The sequence below is a fragment of the Ceratotherium simum genome, chromosome 4 (genome assembly GCF_057802395.1).
Source record: "Ceratotherium simum simum isolate JZ-2026a chromosome 4, ASM5780239v1, whole genome shotgun sequence".
Classification (NCBI taxonomy): Eukaryota; Metazoa; Chordata; class Mammalia; order Perissodactyla; family Rhinocerotidae; genus Ceratotherium; species Ceratotherium simum.
In genome coordinates this window covers 36592617-36610782 of record NC_141903.1, presented here as the reverse complement: position 1 = coordinate 36610782, position 18166 = coordinate 36592617, and the positions used below count along the sequence as shown (strand labels likewise).

General features: G+C 39.0%; 2 protein-coding genes across 15 annotated transcripts in view; both read left to right on the top strand.

Moving 5' to 3' along the window:
- MATR3 (matrin 3) overlaps positions 1 to 8353 on the top strand; it is a 48599-nt gene extending 40246 nt beyond the window's left edge. For 12 of the 14 annotated variants that reach the window (XM_087429720.1, XM_087429719.1, XM_087429718.1 and 9 more), the window contains 5 exons: positions 1045 to 1088; positions 1186 to 1561; positions 4007 to 4373; positions 4869 to 4990; positions 7146 to 8353. In XM_087429720.1, the coding sequence (XP_087285846.1) occupies positions 1045 to 1088; positions 1186 to 1561; positions 4007 to 4373; positions 4869 to 4990; positions 7146 to 7196 (960 nt within the window). In that variant the 3' untranslated portion in view covers positions 7197 to 8353. Of the gene's footprint in view, positions 1 to 1044; positions 1089 to 1185; positions 1562 to 4006; positions 4374 to 4868; positions 4991 to 5757; positions 5837 to 7145 lie in introns of all 14 variants that reach the window. The other 2 variants (XM_087429722.1, XM_004420120.3) reach the window with 2 other exon arrangements.
- A 7330-nt stretch (positions 8354 to 15683) lies between these two features.
- The window catches only part of PAIP2 (poly(A) binding protein interacting protein 2), a 32770-nt gene continuing 30287 nt past the window's right edge, over positions 15684 to 18166 (top strand). The window contains exon 1 of the mRNA XM_004420118.3: positions 15684 to 15831. The gene's annotated coding sequence lies outside the window, so the exon portion shown is untranslated. The remainder of the gene's footprint in view (positions 15832 to 18166) is intronic.

Sequence of the window (18166 nt, the reverse complement as noted above, 5' to 3'; positions counted from 1 at the left end):
TTAGGAAGTTTTTCTTGTGGCCTCCTCTTTAACTGCCTAAAAGAATTCAGATTAAAAAAAACGTATCTCGGGTCCGGCCCCGTGACTTAGCGGTTAAGTGCGCGAGCTCCGGTATTGGTGGCCCGGGTTCGGATCCCGGGAGTGCACCGACACACTGCTTCTCCAGCCATGCTGAGGCAGCATCCCACATACAGCAACTAGATGGGTGTGCAATTATGACATACAACTGTCTACGGGGGCTCTGGGGAGAAAAAGGGGAAAAAAAAGGAGGAAGATTGGTGATAGATGCTAACTCAGGGCTGATCTTCCTCACACACACAAAAAAAAAGTGTCTCAGGAAGCCAGCTATCACCTTAGTATAACATGAACTAGGTGGTAGACAGGAACCTAGAAAAACCTGTTTGTTGGGCTCAGCTCTGTGTTCTGTTTCTGTGTGGCCAAACACTTGTTTTCCAAATGTTTGCTCCTTTTCACCTACCTGTGAACTGCCTTCCTTCCCTTTGAAGTCCCTGACTCTCCCCACCCCCAATATCTTCTTTTGTCTTTAGCTGAGGATGGTATTTAAGGTGAGGGGGCTTCGGCCATTTGGGTGAGTTACTTGGTCTTCCTGGGTTTCTCGCATGTATATACGTTGTTAAACTTTTTTTCTCCTATTAAGCTGTGTCATGTCAATTTAATTCTTAGACCAACCAGAAGAACTAGAAAGGTAGGGGAAAATTTCTTCTTCCCTTGCAGTACTTATACAAACCTAGATGGTATAGTCTACTGCGCACCTGGGCTATGTGGTGCTAATCTTATGGGACCACAGTCACGTGTGCGATTCATCATTGACTGAAATATCATTATGTGTCCTAGCGACTGTATTATCCACTGCTCTATTGAAATGTTGATTGTAATGAACTGCTGGCTTTAGGCACCTTAAATTTGTAGGTATAGTTACGGGGATTGAATAAACTTAGTTGATTATTTAATTGGATAATTATGTTCTGCAAATGAATATATTCTAATGCAGTTTTTTAACTTGTGCAAAATTTTGTCTTTTAGATTCCTAACAGAGGCATTGACTTACTGAAAAAAGATAAATCTCGGTAATTTCATGTGTGGGTGTGTGTGTATACACTAATATGTTAAAGTTTTGTTTTTCAACATAGGAGAATTAATTGAGGGGTATCTTTTTGATTTCAGAAAAAGATCTTATTCTCCAGATGGCAAAGAATCTCCAAGTGATAAGAAATCTAAAACTGATGGTTCCCAGAAGACTGAAAGTACAACTGAAGGTAAAGAACAAGAAGAGAAGTCAGGTGAAGATGGTGAAAAAGATACAAAGGATGACCAGGTAGAACAGGAACCTAACATGCTTCTTGAATCTGAAGATGAGCTACTCGTAGATGAAGAAGAAGCAGCAGCACTCCTAGAAAGTGGCAGTTCAGTGGGAGATGAGACAGACCTTGCTAATTTAGGTGATGTGGCTTCTGATGGGAAAAAGGAACCTTCAGACAAAGCTGTGAAAAAAGATGCAAATGCAAGTGCTTCAGCAGCTGCAAAGAAAAAGCTTAAAAAGGTAAAGGAAAATTGTATATTGGCCTGTTTTAATAGGAAACTAAAATAAATGTTTCAGATTATTTACCCTAGCAGGGTCAGATTAAAGAGAATTAGTCATTTAGAAAAAAATCAGAACCATAATATAAACATTTAAATTTAAACTCTGCAATAAATAGATTGAATAGAACTTTTTATTATAGTTGCAAAAAACACGTCAGTTCACAAAGGGAACTTTTTAGTGATGAAGGAGAAAGACTTAAAACTATATATTTCTGTATTATAGTGGTAGTGTGTAAGTACTGGTAGGCAACCTTATAGTTCAGCTTGTTTTTAAAAAGATGGGGTATGAGTTTACAATAAGTTAACTGACCCAAGATACTTTTTAAAACATTTTGCCACTCGTTCAAAAATTGTTGAAGAATTTTCCTGTTTGAGAAAAACGTAAGCTTGATCCAGATACTTGAATAGCTTTTAAAACATTTTTCTTTGAACACGTCACATATAAGAATATACAAGGTGAATATGAATATAAAAATACATACATGGTATAAAGAATAGTAAAACAAAAAACCCATGGTGTGCTGACTACCTACATTAAGGATTTAGAGCATTAAAATGCCTTTGAAGCCCCTTATGTTAAATGGCTCTTGAAATGAGATTTTTGTAATCCTATTCCATTGGCTCCTTATAAACACTTAACTGTTAGAAAACTAATATTTACTTCCAGATTTTGATGGCTTAGTCAAATAACATAGTCTTTTTTCTTTTTTTTTCTTTTTTGGTGAGGAAGATCAGCCCTGTGCTAACATCTACCAATCCTCTTTTTTTGCTGAGGAAGACTGGCCCTGGGCTAACATCCGTGCCCATCTTTTTCCACTTTATATGGGACGCCGCCACAGCATGGCTTGACAAGCAGTGCATCAGTGTGCGCCAGGGATCCGAACCTGTGAATCCCTGGCTGTCGAAGCAGAGCGTGCACACTTAACTGCTGCGCCACTGGGCTGGCCCCCAGATAACTTAGTCTTGAGGTTATTTCTCTGGCTGAAGTGGATGATTGTTGTGTAATGTGTTTGCACTCTGAAGAGCTGGTAGTTATTGAGCACTTATTACATGCTGTAAATTTTTGTAAGCTCTTTGTGTGTGTGCTAATTAACTTAATCCTCACAATAACCATATGTGGTAGAAACCTTCATCATCCCCATTTCATGAATGAGGAAATTGAGGCCTGGAAAAGTTCAATAAGTTTTCTGTGGTCATACTGCTTATAAGTGGCAGAGCCAAAATTTAAACCTTAAGCGGTCATGCTCCAGAGCTTGATTTTTTAACCACTAACCTATTTTAGACTGTGTTGTCTCTTTTTTTTCCCATGGGAAAGAATTGCCCTGAGCTAACAGCTAACATCTGTTGCCAATCTTCCTCTCTCTCTTTCTTTTTCCTTTTCCTCCCCAAGGCCCCAGTACATAGTTGTATATTACAGTTTTAAGTCCTTCTAGTTCTTCTATGTGAGCCGCTGCCACTGCATGGCTGCTGACAGACGAGTGGTGTGGGTCCCGCCCCCGCCCCCCGGAACTGAACCCAGGCCACCAAAGCAGAGTGTGCCGAACTTTAACCACTAGGCCATCAGGGCTGGCTCTAGACTGTTCTCTTAAAAAAGAGTTATATCATGAGATACTGTCTTCCAAAGGATGTCATTCAACTTTTATCAAATCAGTTCTTTGATACATTCCCCTGCAGCATAGTAGCCTGAGAAAGTGTAGAATATGAATGTCCTTATATCATTTATTTTCTGCTCTTTCTGTGAGGCAAGGCTTTGATTATTTAGTTTTAAAACTTTTTTTTTTTTTTGTAATTTTATTTATTTATCTTTCCCCCAAAGCCCCAGTAGATAGTTATATGTCATAGTTGCACATCCTTCTAGTTGCTGTATGTGGGACGCGGCCTCAGCGTGGCCAGAGAAGCGGTGCATCGGTGCGCGCCCAGGGTCTGAACCCGGGCCACCAGCAGCAAAGCGCGCGCACTTAACCGCTCAGCCACGGGGCCGGCCCTGATTATTTAGTTTTAAAACAAAGTTGTTTGGGGCCGGCCCCGTGGCTTAGCGGTTAAGTGCGCGCGCTTTGCTACTGGCGGCCCGGGTTCGGGTCCCATGCACGCACCGACGCACCGCTTGTCCGGCCATGCTGAGGCCGCGTCCCATATACAGCAACTAGAAGGATGTGCAGCTATGACATACAACTATCTACTGGGGCTTTGGGGGAAAAGTAAATAAATAAAATTAAAAAAAGAAAAAACAACAAAGTTGTTTGTTAAAAAAAAAAAAAACAGTGATTCTGGAAGAGAAAGGAAAAAGTCAATATTTTGAGAGGATGAATAAAGACAAAGACGCTATCTCTTTCCCTTCAAGTAAAGCAAATGGAAGGGATGCTGCAGGATAATTGTTGCAGAGTAAATTTGTCTTTCTTAACAGCGTCGTTTCCCAGGGAGTATGGAAGGTTTTGTCACTCTAGATGAGGTTGGTGATGAGGAAGATTCGGAACTTCAGAAACTTCGTAAATCAGGCATGGCATTTAAATCTGGTGACAAAAATGATGATGGTTTGGTTGAAATTAAGGTGGACAAGATCGAGGAACTTGATCAAGAAAATGAAGCAGCGTTGGAAAATGGAATTAAAAATGAGGAAAATACAGAACCAGGCGCTGAATCGGCTGAGAATGCTGATGATCCCAACAAGGATACAAGTGAAAATGCAGATGGCCAAAGTGATGAAAACAAGGAGGACTATACAATCCCAGATGAGTATAGAATTGGACCATATCAGCCCAATGTTCCTGTTGGTGAGATTTAAGGCTTTGTTCTTCCCTTCTCACCCTCCCCAAACTCTTACTAAATAAGGTGTTTAAATTGGTCTTACATAAGCTCTGCTAGCATCTTAAATTTATTTCTGTGTAGAATAATTTGTAAATCTTAGTCGATATATTCTCTCTTCCTCTTACCCATGTCTCCTGATTTTGTATTATCTTTTGTTATCATTCCACAGTATGTTCCCTTTTCTCCTCAGAAAGGTTTCTGAGAATTTCACATTGCTTTTTGTTTTGTTTATCTGTTCTATTTCTGCCTTTTAAAGAGTATAACTAGGTGGGACCTCAAACATCAATTAAGTACAAACTGTTAACTAATAATGTCATGGTTTTTTGTTTTGTTTTAGCTTAGGCCATATTGGACTTCTCACAGATGTTATTCAGATTATATTGACAGAAAAAAAAGATTTGAGAACACTAATTAAAATCTTCAGTTTACTGAATTTGTAAGAATGTATGTTTGTGTTCTAGGTATAGACTATGTGATACCTAAAACAGGGTTTTACTGTAAGCTGTGTTCACTCTTTTATACAAATGAAGAAGTTGCAAAGAATACTCATTGCAGCAGCCTTCCTCATTATCAGAAATTAAAGGTAAGGCTGAATCTAAAAGAGTAGAGTTCTTTTGTGAAAACTAACAAATTACGTAAATTTATGGAAAGTAAAATGTGTACAATACCTTCTACGGACCCAGCACGATGCTTTATCCTGGAGCTAACATTTTTCTTTCTTTATTGATGGGCCTTGAACAGTTTAATGAATTCTAGAAACATCTATTGAGCTTCTTTCTGTAGAACACTCAAATGATGATAATTTAGTAATTTCTAACCATGTTATAAATTCTGTGATATAATTAATGTTAAGTATTCTCAAATGAATGTTTTATTAATTTCTCTAATTTGGAAGATAGTGGAGGCCTGAAAGCCAAGTGGAACAATGTAAAAAGCTTTTCCAACTTTATAACGTGCCACGTCCCTTCATACTTAATGACTTTATATTGACTTTAAATGATTATTTTTTTTTTTTTTTAATTTTTTATTTATTTTTCCCCTAAAGCCCCAGGCGATAGTTGTATGTCATAGTTGCACATTCTTCTAGTTGCTGTATGTGGGACGCGGCCTCAGCATGGCCGGAGAAGCAGTGCGTCTGTGCGCGCCCGGGATCCGAACCCGGGCCGCCTGCATCGGAGCGCACGCACTTAACCGCTAAGCCACGGGGCCGGCCCTAAATGATTATTTATTAATGACACTCTTCAGTAAGTTTTATGACCAACAGAATATAAAGATAGAAGGATGAATAAATAAAGCACAACATAATAATAACAAATTCCTATTTGAATATTTTGAAATTATGTATTTCAGTTAGTGCCTTCTTGGAGGACTAAGTATTGAAATAGATAATGGGAAAAACTTGAAAGTAGGAGTTAAAGAATTCATAATGGTAAATAACTTGGTTTTCTTTTTTTTTTTTTTACACTGTTTTATAATGTAAAGTTATTAGAGTATTCAGTCATCAGACATGTTCTATATGTTATCTAGATGGATAAGATAGCCTTGAATTTAGAAAATAATTCCCGTTCTTGGCTGTATCACTTGTTATAAATGTGAATATTCTTTGCTGCCTATATGTGTCTTACCATTATGGATATGAGAAAAGAATGGTGGTTATTTTCAATGGTAGCAGCAATTTAATAAAAATGTTTTATCTGCCTTGATATTAAGCTGTTTGGAGGCAGAAACTATACGTATTACCTAGAAGAGTACTGAAATAATTTAAAAGTGGTCTTTAGATGCTTGATGCTTTATAAACAATATTATGTCTTATAATAGTTTCTAGTTATTCTGATTTTCTAGATACTTGTGTTGGAGGTGGTTCTCTTTATTATTTCCTTCTATTTTAATGGAACTTGATCAACTTTATTAAGTTATTATGCAATACAGTATCTTGCTAATGATAAACGACTTGATACTTTCTTAAATTGGCTTTTCCCCCCTTTTTAAGGGTATAATGGCTTTTAATCCTCTCATCAATTTGCAATAACTATAGAGTTGATAAATTCCAGCCAAAATAAACTTCTGGTTTTCAGATTAGATTTTTAATTTTTTTTTTTTCTTTATGTCTTTTTTTCTTTTTGTACTTCTGTTAATATGTTAACAGATCTCTGGTGTCCAGGAACTCTAGAAGTTACAGGTCTAATACAGGGGTCAGCAAGCTACACTTGTAGTCCGCTTGCTTTTGTAAATAAAGTTTTATTGGAACACAGCCAGGATCATTTAAGTATTGTCTATGGCTGCTTTTATTGGTATAAGGGCAAAATTGAGTAGTTGGAACAAAGATCAAATGGCCCACGAACCTAAAATATTTATTACTGGCCCTTTAAAATAACGTTTGCCAACTTGCTTTAGTGGAGGGGGCGTTGAATAAAGGCACATCATTTTAACTAGTCTATGTTCTTGGAGTAGCAGGAGTTCTTCTATGGTCTTTGTTTTCTCATCTCTGTTAGTGTTAATTGCACATTGGAATAACTTTTTCGCATTTTACCATTTTTTCCCATGCCTTATTGTGGTGTCCTGTGAACCAGTTTAGTTTTGTCCACTGACTAATAAAAATAGCTGAATCTTAAAAATGTTGATAAGGTTGTAGTTAAATTACACTTAAGTCTCTAAACTTGGATAGAATATTTTGGAGTTAATCCTTTTGTTATGTTTCTTACATGACTTAATCCCTGTAATTTTATTTTTCTTGTCAGAAATTTCTGAATAAATTGGCAGAAGAACGCAGGCAGAAGAAGGAAGCTTAAGATGTGCAAGAAGCTTAATGATTTCAAAGAAAATAATGGTTCTTTGTTTTTAATGTTAACCTTTTTTAAATATAATACTGATAGTTAGAAGAAAACTATTGTACTCTTTTGTTTTAGTGGAAAAATAATAGATGTCTGTTCATGTGTTGTGTAATAGCAAAAATACATACACGGTTAAGTTAATGAAGAATTGTTTTTGTTTTATCAGAATGGTAACAGACAGAAGTACTTCGTAGAGACTGACTTTGTAAGCTACTTAAGACAACTTGCACCACTAAGAAAAAGATGCATAGAACCATTGAGAGAAATGAAATTTAGTAGTTCCGAGCTTCAAAGAAATGTCAACTTTGATTCCATTCAATAAAGAACAAAACCAGTTGTATTTTTATTACTTTCATCTGAAACATTCCACATTTTAATCTGAGCCTTGCAGACTTTTTATTTGGAATTTGAAGCTTTTTTGGTTGTGTTTCATTTTTGGAGAACTTCATTAATGTCAGATTGGCAATTAAAATACAGGTGCAGTTTTCTTTTAATGTCATGCTGTTGTTTAGGTAATAAGATATATTAAGTAACTGGCTTTAGATTTTGTAATTTTTCCCCTAAGTTCCTGCTAGATTTTGTATTCTAGTAGTCAATGTATTTTCAGTGAAATGTAAAAATATTCCCGTTCTCTTTGACCAGTATTAATTCCTTGAGATCTTATTGCTTGTCACTTGAATCCTGTAGCTGTCATACATCTGGTATAAGCAACATTCGATTTTTGAAGTGTGTAGACCATCTCTTCATATTTTTAAGATGTAATTTTACATTTCTGCATTTTAAAAAGTTTGACCATAATCTAGGCGCACGCTTCTAATTCATATACCTGCACATGTGACCTTTGTGAACAGAAATTTGCATGTATAATCTGTGTTTACTTGTAACTTTCTGGTTATGTACTGCTTATATCTGTGGATTCAAGTTTCTGAAGTGAATACCAATAAAAAACCTAGGCCACGTTCATTGGTTATACATGTTTGGAATGTTAACCAATATATTTGTCAGTTGTGTTTATTATTCACTGTTAAACTTTTTTGCATGCTTTAACAAATTACTACATTTTTAATCTGAAGTGTTCTAAAAACTGCTACTAAAGATCTGAGTTTTAAAATTTTTGGTGCTGGTGGATTTCTTGTTCCTGTTACATAACTAAAAATGGGGCTATTCATGGTTTCTTTTAAACCCTGGGAGTTTTATGTTCTAAGCGTAAAGCAATAGCAAAAGCTCATGTTTAGACATGTCTAAGTACTTAACAGTAAAATTGGAAATAACATGGAATAGCAAGAATTAATTCTACCAGCCTTTCAAAATATGTTGGGATTCTTGGTATAAGGGATTTTCTGTTGTCAAAAAAACAAATTTTTAAAAAATTTTAAAAAAATAAGAACTTAAGAGGGATTCTCTTTGAAACTCTTAGGTCCAAGTATATTAAAGGATATATCAAATAGTTGGATAAAATGTTGCAGTCTACCTCTGAAGGGCAGGTGACTTTTTTTAATGTGACATGCACAAAAAATCCTTGCCAGTTTAGTTCCGAAGTTTAATTTTGGCCTTTACTAATTACCCACTTTTGCTTAATTCCAACTTAACTAACAGCAGCTACATAAAGCATTATGTGTACAATGGAATCCCTATTGTTTTCTGTCAATGATAGCTGTTTTCCATAGGTCCTACTTTGTTGGATGTACCGAGATGTAGAAGAGAATGTTAATATTTTCATTTGATAGCATTTAGGAAGCAGAAATTCTCATAAAGAAGCTGCTAGTGATCAATAAATCTGTAACAGCTATTTCCCAGAATATGGCAAACCTTTATTTAAAAGGAATATTTCCACCTAAACATACTGTAAAATTTAAGAACATTTTCCCCACCATTTTATCGTTTTGTTTAATCTTATGTAAATCCTGTGTAAGGGAAAGTTTTAGAAACATGTTTGTTTGTTTGTTTTACAATTTTTTTTAGCCCATTGTTGATAAATTAGGGATCTCAGAATGACCTTGGTAAGGCTTGAGTTGGCTAGCTGTAGTATTGGTTTGAGTATCTATCCTAAAAATAATTTCATTTAAAATAAAATTTTTTAATGAGGAAGGTGATTTAAATGGTATGACTGTAAAGAACTTTTAAGGTTATATCCATTCTCTGAATTCCTTGTAAGAGGGAAAGGTTCCCTTACCCCCTTTTTTTAGGGTGATGGGACAAGAAAGGAAATATACACTGTTAAATATTATGGCAAGTATTAAGGTTATAAAAAGGGAAGAGTACACATTTTTTGCCTAGCGTTCACAATGGATTTTTGGTGACTCTGAACAGTAAAATATAACATTACCATGAGTAAAAATTTTGACAAAAGGCTCATGGTATGTAGTGGAAATCTGCAGAAATACTGCAGAACATTTTTTAAAAATCAGTAACGAAAATGTTTGGTAGAGTCTTTGGTTTATTTAAGATAATTTTCACTAGGGGTAGGAGCAGGTCTGTGTACTTTCCTTTGTTGGTCTCCATCATAGAATATGGTTTAGGATAGCTGAAAGCTCAAGTACTGAATGGTAATGAATTTGAGATTGTATTCCCTGGCAAGGACCCTGAGCTGTTTGTTGAGCTGTGGTTAAAGTGTCCCTCTACTCTGTTGCAAGTTCTATGACTGTCAGGGGTAAAGCCAAGATCCTTAGAATCAACACTAGTATACAAACGAAATGGTTGTGTGAATTCCTTTAGACTAGTGGTTCTCAAACAGCATGCATCAAAATTACTTGGAAGCTGCATTAAAATATTGCTGGGTCCCACTCAATTTCTGATTTGCTAGGTTTAGGGTGGGTCTGGATAACTTGCATTTTTAACAAATTCCTAGGTAATGCTGATGTCAAGGCTAGAGGCCACACTTTGAAAATGATTGCTTTACCTATAGCTGAAGAAGTGTTTGCTAAGCAGTTGTATTTAGATGCCTGGTTTAGATACTAGTGAAGTACTGTTTTTGCTATTCCAAACCTAAAACTAAGGGAAACAGTGGAAAATAATCACCATCTGGGGGGCCTGTGCAAAGCATTTAAAAGAATCATCAATGGGAGACCCCACTTCAGAGCCCTAGATACTGCTGTCCCAAGTCTATCCTTTATCTTTTGCTCAGAATGTTAAAAAAAAGTCTTGGACGTTTCTGGGCACCTGATAACAAACTTTCAAGGAAGGCTAGTGGGGCAGAAACATGAAGTCTTGGGAATTCTCCATTTTGCCTGGCCAGATTTTTTTTTCCACTTTGTTTATCCTTTTCTACTGTGTACCACTCTTAATCACAACAAAGGTATCAATGAAAAAGCTTGATAATTTTGTTGACGTTTCAAGTGGACAGCAAAATGGAAATAGCTACCTCTCCTCACTTGGGTACATCTAAATGCTGGGTGATAAACTTTATAGTTGATACTTGGGTAGAGCTCAAAGTACTAATTAGGTAGAAGTCTGAAGCTATAAAGAGATGATATTACTTATGGGGATTAGATTGAAAAAATTTTGGGTGAGAGGATTATCAGAAGGTAGTATACAACTGTTTTCTTTCTGGGAAAGAGTCGCCCTGAGCTAACATCTATTTGCAATCTTCCTCTTTTTTTTTCCCCCTCCCCAAAGCCCCAGTACATAGTTGCATATTCTAGTTGTAGGTCCTTCTGGTTCTATGTAAGCTGCCGCCATTGCACGGCTACTGACCTATGAGTGGGGTGGTTCCACGCCAGGGGACCGAACCTACGCCGCCGAAGTGTAGCGCCAAACTTTAACCATGAGGCCATCAGGGCTGGCTCCGATTGATTAAAATGACTATATTAACATAATTATTAAATATTTTTAGACCTGGCCTTTCTTTGAACTTAGTAGTTCTAGCCTTAGAAAGTTTTATAATTTCCACAGAATTTAAGAACTCTGTAAAGCCCGATGTACAGTAGGGAATAGGAAAATTAGGTGAAAATGAAAGGCAATCTATTAGGTGTAGTAGACAAAAGCTGATGAACATATGCCCACCCCAATAGCATATGTAAATTTAGGATGAAAAACTGGCATTAGATACAGGTTAAGTAACCTTTCAACCATGATATCATTGTGCTTCATACATGGTAGCATTGATGAGGTATTGATTCTATGGACCTGATCCAAATAGGATATACCAAGAGCAGCGGGAATGTCCTTCCTTTGATTAGGACAAAATACTCAAGTTTCAGTCATTGCACCTGTCTATCAAAAGCCGGACTAATTCCTATTTGCTCAACTTTGCCAGAGTTGTTAAATCAGTGGCTTCTAATGGGCTATTTGACTCACCCTTTTGCAAAAATCTTCACCTATTCCACATCTACACCTTATTTTCTAAATCCTGCTCATCCTGCCTACTCAACCTATACAAATTTGGTACACCTTTTAAGTCAGACTAATTTTTAAAAAAATACACAAGATTTACCATCTTCCATTTTTAAGTGTACAGTTCAGTGGCATTAAATACATTAGTAATGTGCCACTATCACCACCATCCATCTCCAGGACTCTTCATCTTACAAAACTGCAACTGTACCTATTATACAATAACACTCCTTTCTCCCCTCCCTCTAGCTCCTCACAACTATCATTACAATTTCTTTATGATTTTGACTATCTCATATAAATGGAATCATACAGTGTCTCTTTGTGACTTATTTCACTTAACAATGTACTCTAGTTTCATCCATGATGTAGCATATTGCAGGATTTCCTTCTTAAAGGCTGAATAATACTCCATTGTATATACTTCAATGTATATACCACATTTTACTTATCTATTCATCCATTGATGGACACTTGAGTTGCTTGTCCATTTTACCTGTTGTCAATAATGCTGCTATAAACATTGGTGTACAAATATCTCTCCAAGACCCTGCTTTCAATTCTTTTGGGTATATACCCAGAAGTGGAATTGCTGAATCATATGGTAATTTTACATTTCCACCAACAGTGCACAAGTGTTTCAATTTCTCCACATCTTGCCAACACTTGTTATTTTTTGTTTATTTGATAGTAGCCATCCTAATGGGTGTGAGGTGGTATCTCATTAAGCTTCACTAAAACAACTTTTCTGGGAAACAATCATGCCAGTTACTGCCTTGTGTATCCTCAGTGTCTAGAAGAGTGCAGGCATATAGTAGGCATTCAAAGTTTGTTTGATAAGGGCTGGCCCTGTGGCTTAGTGGTTAAGTGCGCGTGCTCCGCTGCTGGCAGCCCAGGTTCAGATCCCACGCGTGCACCGGCGCATCACTTCTCCAGCCATGCTGAGGCCGCGTCCCACATACAGCAACTAGAAGGATGTGCAACTATGACATACAACTATCTACTGGGGCTTTGGGGGAAAAAAAAAATTGTTTAAAAAAAAAAAAGTTTGTTGGATGATGCTTTGTCTCACCTGAAGTGTAAACATTTAGAGCAGGGACCATTGCTTACCCCCACAATTCTAGGCCTTTACTCAACACACAATAATGCTTCCACATGATACAAATGAGCATAGGCACAAGGCCATTACCAAACAACTATAGGAACATATGTTAGATTTTATTCGAGGTGTGGTTTTTTTTTTCCTGTTTATAAATTCAATTCAGGCTTTCATAGAGAATTCAGACAATATAAAAATGTATACAGAAGACAGTAAATCTTTTTAAATCTGACCACCTAGAGATATTGCTATTATAGATATTGCTATTCTATCAGATATTTGCATTTATACCCACGCATGCCTATGTCTACATATATAATTTTAGAGGCTTATTTTTTGCAGCATGCTTAAAAAAAAAAGACATAAGTATAATTCCATAACAATGAGTATACATCTTTTTAATAACTAATGTTTTATTCTGTTATACCATAATTCATTTAACCAATTCCCTATTGATAGGCTTTTAGGTTTTTTTGATTGATTATAACATAGCTATGAATATCCTTACATGTTTTTACATATGTCCAATTTATTTGGGCAGATTCCTATACATGGAACGTTTGAATCAGAAGACTGACACATTTTACATTTTGATAAAACTCATGCCTATAGGAAGATGGTAGTTTAGAGTCGAAGCTTAGTTGCAGCCATCCTGGGCCTTCATTATCATCCTCTCTCCTGTGATTCCTACTTCAACCTCCATCTCAAATTAGGATTGTTACTAATGTGAACCGAACAGATGAATTTCTGCAGTATTTGTAAACTGTGGACCTCTGATAGTCCCATTGAAGTGTTTGTCCTCATCATTGGCAAACTTGTCCCACCTTTGCTCTTCTGAAAGTGTTTTCCACTCATACCATCACCACCACCATCCAGGCATAGCATGAACATAATGAACCCCATTTTGGAAGTGAGCAGAGGGTCCATGGAAGGAGATATCCAGAGGATATCTTTAAGCTTTCTCAACTACAATGGCGAACTCATCCTGTGAGCTGGGAGTTGAAATCTTAACCCGTTTGGGTGGGGAAAAACAACATAAGCCTTTGAATGGTTCAGATTAAAATAAACCAGGGGCTGGCCCCGTGGTGTAGTAGTTAAGCTCACACGCTCTGCTTTGGTGGCCCAGGGTTCGCAGGTCTCGATCCCGGGCGTGGACCTACACACCGCTTACCAAGCCATGCTGTGGCAGGTGTCCCACATATAAAGTAGAGGAGGATGGGCACGGATGTTAGCCCAGGGCCAATCTTCCTCAGCAAAAAGAGGATTGGCAATAAATGTTAGCTCAGGGCTAATTTTCCTCTCAAAAAAATAAACCAGGATTTATCAAAGATTTTTCAATATTACCAATATAATCAATTAAGTGGTTTGTGTTGCTAAGTAACAAGTTCAGTTCATCTCATGATTAGCTGCTAAGAATGTCAGGGTCAACTACACATTATCTAAACTCCTATTTTTATTGTGTTCTCCTCCTGTCCTGTTCATGCCTCTTCCAGCCTCAGGTTGATAGCTTATCTTCCAGGTTCCTTGGATGAATCATACTCCACAGACCTGTAAGACAGCACCATCTCCTTCCAGAGCTGTTTGCTCAGCAGACAACAAAGCCAAACCCTTCCTCCCAGTTTAGGATACATATCTGCAAATGTGGCCAAAGTGGTTGACCAGAGCCTATGGCAGAACAACTGTGCTCTTCATTTCTTTGGGGTTTTGGACTGACCCAAAGCAGACCTTCAATGAATGAAATGGCCCTAAAGAAGAGTAGCCCTATTTTGGATTCAGGCCTTCCCATGGAGGGAAACTTTTTTTTTTTTTTTTGGAGTTTTAGTAGATATTATTAAAAGCATGTGGTTTTTTAGGGATTCAAATTTCGCAAGAGAGACGGGCCAGCCCCGTGGCTTGGTGGTTAAGTGCGCGTGCTCCACTGCTGGCAGCCTGGGTTCGGATCCCGGGCGTGCACTGGCGCACTGCTTGTCCAGCTAGGCTGAGGCTGCGTCCCACATACAGCAACTAGAAGGATGTGCATCTATGACATACAACTATCTACTGGGGCTTTGGGGGGAAAAAAAAAAAAAAATTACAAATTTCGCAAGAGAGTAAAAAGGTAAATCTCGGTCCCTCATTTTCCTTGTCCAGAGGGAAGAAATTAATAGTTTTTGTGTCCCCTTTCAAAAATAGTGCATACATATTCAAACATCCAAATTTTTTTACACATACTATACACTGCACCTTGATTAGTATCACTAAAAATATACATTGGGGCTTGCCAATGATGACAGCAAGGAAGCATGGATTAGAGCAATGTATGGGGTACAGTGCATCCAGGTTCATAGACTAGGAAATTCTTGGACCCTGAGGTCTCACCGTATCCTATCTCTGAACAGGGTATTTCCTCTCTTAGCCACAAAGAAGTTTCCATAGACTGCCTGCAAACCATAAACTCATAATTTTCGTCCATGTGTAAAGGTCTAGCTTCAAAGTGTGCCTGAACGTGTCTGAGTGCAGGTGCTTGGAGATGTTAGTATGCCTCTGTGAACGTCTTAGTTTGTTTCTGTGTTTATTGTTTCTGCGTCAGAATTTCTGGATGTGACTTGGTGCGTGTCACTGTTAGTGTGCAATGTGTATTACCTTTGGTGTGTCTGGGTGTGTGAGTGCGCTGTCGTTATCTAGATGTTCCTATTTGGTGTCGCTGCGTTTGAAGTAACTGTTTCGGTCTGTAAACGTCTAAGTCTGTGTATCTTCTCAGGGTCGTCTTCGCTCCCCAGTTCCCCTACTCACTGCTTCCCACCATTCTTGAAGGATGGTCGGGTGTGGGGACACTGGCCCGACCCCACTCAGGACTCCCAGCATACCGCACCAGGGCCACCAGGGTACGTAGGAAAGGCCGACGCGCATGCACACGCGTGCAGCCTAGGAGACGAAGATAAATTTGGGGTGGCGCGTTCTCTCGCGCGCTCTCTAGTGGTCTCAGAGGGCAGCGCAGACAGAACGAGAGGGCGGGGCCGACGGCGGCGGAAGTGAAATCACTTCCGGGCTAGGGTGTTTGTTTGGACTGGAGAAGGGAGGCGGCGGGCGAAGCGCGCGTCGAGCGGGGGAGCGGCGCTGCCTGTGGAGACCCGCGGAGGCCGACCGGATTCGTTGGCTGCCGTCCCCGCTGCCGTGCACTGGGTGAGGGATTCCCTCGGGCGGAGCGGCCAGAAGGGTGCGGCGGCCCCGGCGGTCGAGGGACAGCACCTCGACGACGGCTGAGGGGCCTAGCGGGTCCCCCGGGTTGTTGGCCACCAAGCCCCGTATGGCCTCCGGTGTTCCTTACCCCTTTCAGCCAAGTCTGAAGGATGAACTTGGACCGACTTCGTCTCTTTCTTCTCTGAGACATGGCCGTCGCTCTTTTTTCTCATTGTCATTATTATTTATGATTTGGATCTCGCAGCTCTCTATCCGGGTCCTCGGTGGCGCGCGAGGGTTGCCGGGAGAGCACTTTCTCGCGTCTCCCCCTCCCTCCAGTCCCTTCACTCCTCCCCACCGGCGGGTACCCTTTTCCCCCTGCCCCCCACCGCCGCGCGGGCAACAAAGCTCATTGTTTCTCCCCACTTTACGCCTGCGCGTCGCCACGCGCAGCGCCTACTTGCCGCGCGTGCGCGCTCCTCCCGAAGCAGGGGTGGAGGAAGAGAAAGGGGCGGAGGGACTGGCGGGCTGGCGAGCGTACGAGGGGAGGGTTCTGCAACGGTCCACGGGCCTGTACCTTTCAGATCCCCTTTCTCCATCTTCTTCGCCTACCCCTTATTTTTAGTTGTATTGTATACCATGCTCTGGATAGGAGGGCCTTGAGGGTACTGGGAACCCCTACTCCAGGAAGTTTTTGAGCCAGATGAATTTTAAGGGCCCATCGAATTCACATTCTTTGATTCTGGTACTCCTAATCTTTCTCTGTGCTTACTCTCCACCACCACCAAAAATATATGATTTGTGGTGAAGTCTGTGTTTCAAAACATTTGTTGAAGCGCCAGCAGTGGTGTTTTCTAGTGACTCCAAAAAGGGATCTTTGCTTCTTTTTGTTGTCTTGTTTTCCCTGATTTTGAAGCCCCATCGCCTCAGAATCCGCACCCTCTGGAAAGAATTTAGCTTCCAGTTTGTCGTGGGAGAAGGTCTAACAGCTGACAGCTTTTGACATTTATTTCGACAGAAGACAAATTTCCATTTTGTTTGTGCTGGCTAATCTTGTCTTGAACCCTGGTGGCATGATTTTTCACAAACTGCATTTGAGCAGTTGATCAGGTGTTGGTTTGCACTTTCATTAAATAGCCTTTGGAATTTCATATGCTGCAGGTTATGTTTGCAGATAAGAAAAGGGTCTCGATAAGGATTGTTAATGAGATTCCCCATGTTTGCTGTTTTGTGCTTGTTTCCGGTTTGAGAGAGGATATTTGGGGCAAATTAGCATGTTTATGCCACTTGTTAATTGTGAACTTGAACGGAACTTAATTTTTTCTCGAAAATAAGTGTCTATGACAAATAAAGATAGATAATTTTCCAAAAATTATAGCCTATTTGTTTCTTTAAGGGTTGGGAGTTAGGCAATGGAGATTCACTGTAATGGTTAAAGGCTTGGGAGCTGGGATGTTTTTATTATAGTGTATTGCATATTGCTCCTTAAGAGCTCAAATTGAGGTGGATAATCTCCACCCTGTTTGGGACAGAGCAAGTTTATAGTAGGCTTCTCCTTAAGTAAGCACTCTGCATCTTATGCAAGTTTATTTCTTTATGACTATAGAGAGTGATGCTCCAGTTTTAATGAAAATGTAAACATTTATAAAATGTCCACTGTTAGCACAGCTATTCATGGGTATTGTGGGAGATGAAAGAAAGTGGAAAATAAGGCCCCTGCCTCCCTTCCTTTTGTGCTTTTCCATATTGTAATTTATGAACTGTTTTCATATTCATTATAATAACATGAAATAGGCAGAGCAAGTTTTATATCGCCCATTTTGAAATTGAGGAAATAGAAGCTTGAGAGATTATTTTATTAGGCACATACTTCTATAGCATTTAGTAATTCCAGGTATTGTAAATGCTTTTACAAGTGTTTAATCTTCACTATCTCTAGGGAGTAAGTACTACTGTAAAATGAAGATAACAAATGAGAGATGTGAAATAACGTGCTCAGTGTTACACAGCTAGTAAGAGCTGGAATTCAAATCCGAGTAGTCCAGAGATTATGTGCTTTTAAGCATTGTGCCGTGCTGTCTGTGATTTAACGATATATGCAGGGTCTTGTGGGTGGTTTGTGGCGTATCTGGGATTCAAACCCAGTCTGAGGTTAAAGTTGTCCAAGTTATTGCCTTTGTGATCAGGACCATCCTGTGGCACAGGTGCATTAACATTTGATACAGCCCAAGGTTCGGTTCCAGTTAACTCAATCTTTTTCTTAATTTGCTCATTGTTTAGAGAGGTGCTGTCCAATAAGGTAGCTACTAAGCACATGAGTCTATCGAGCACTTGAAAT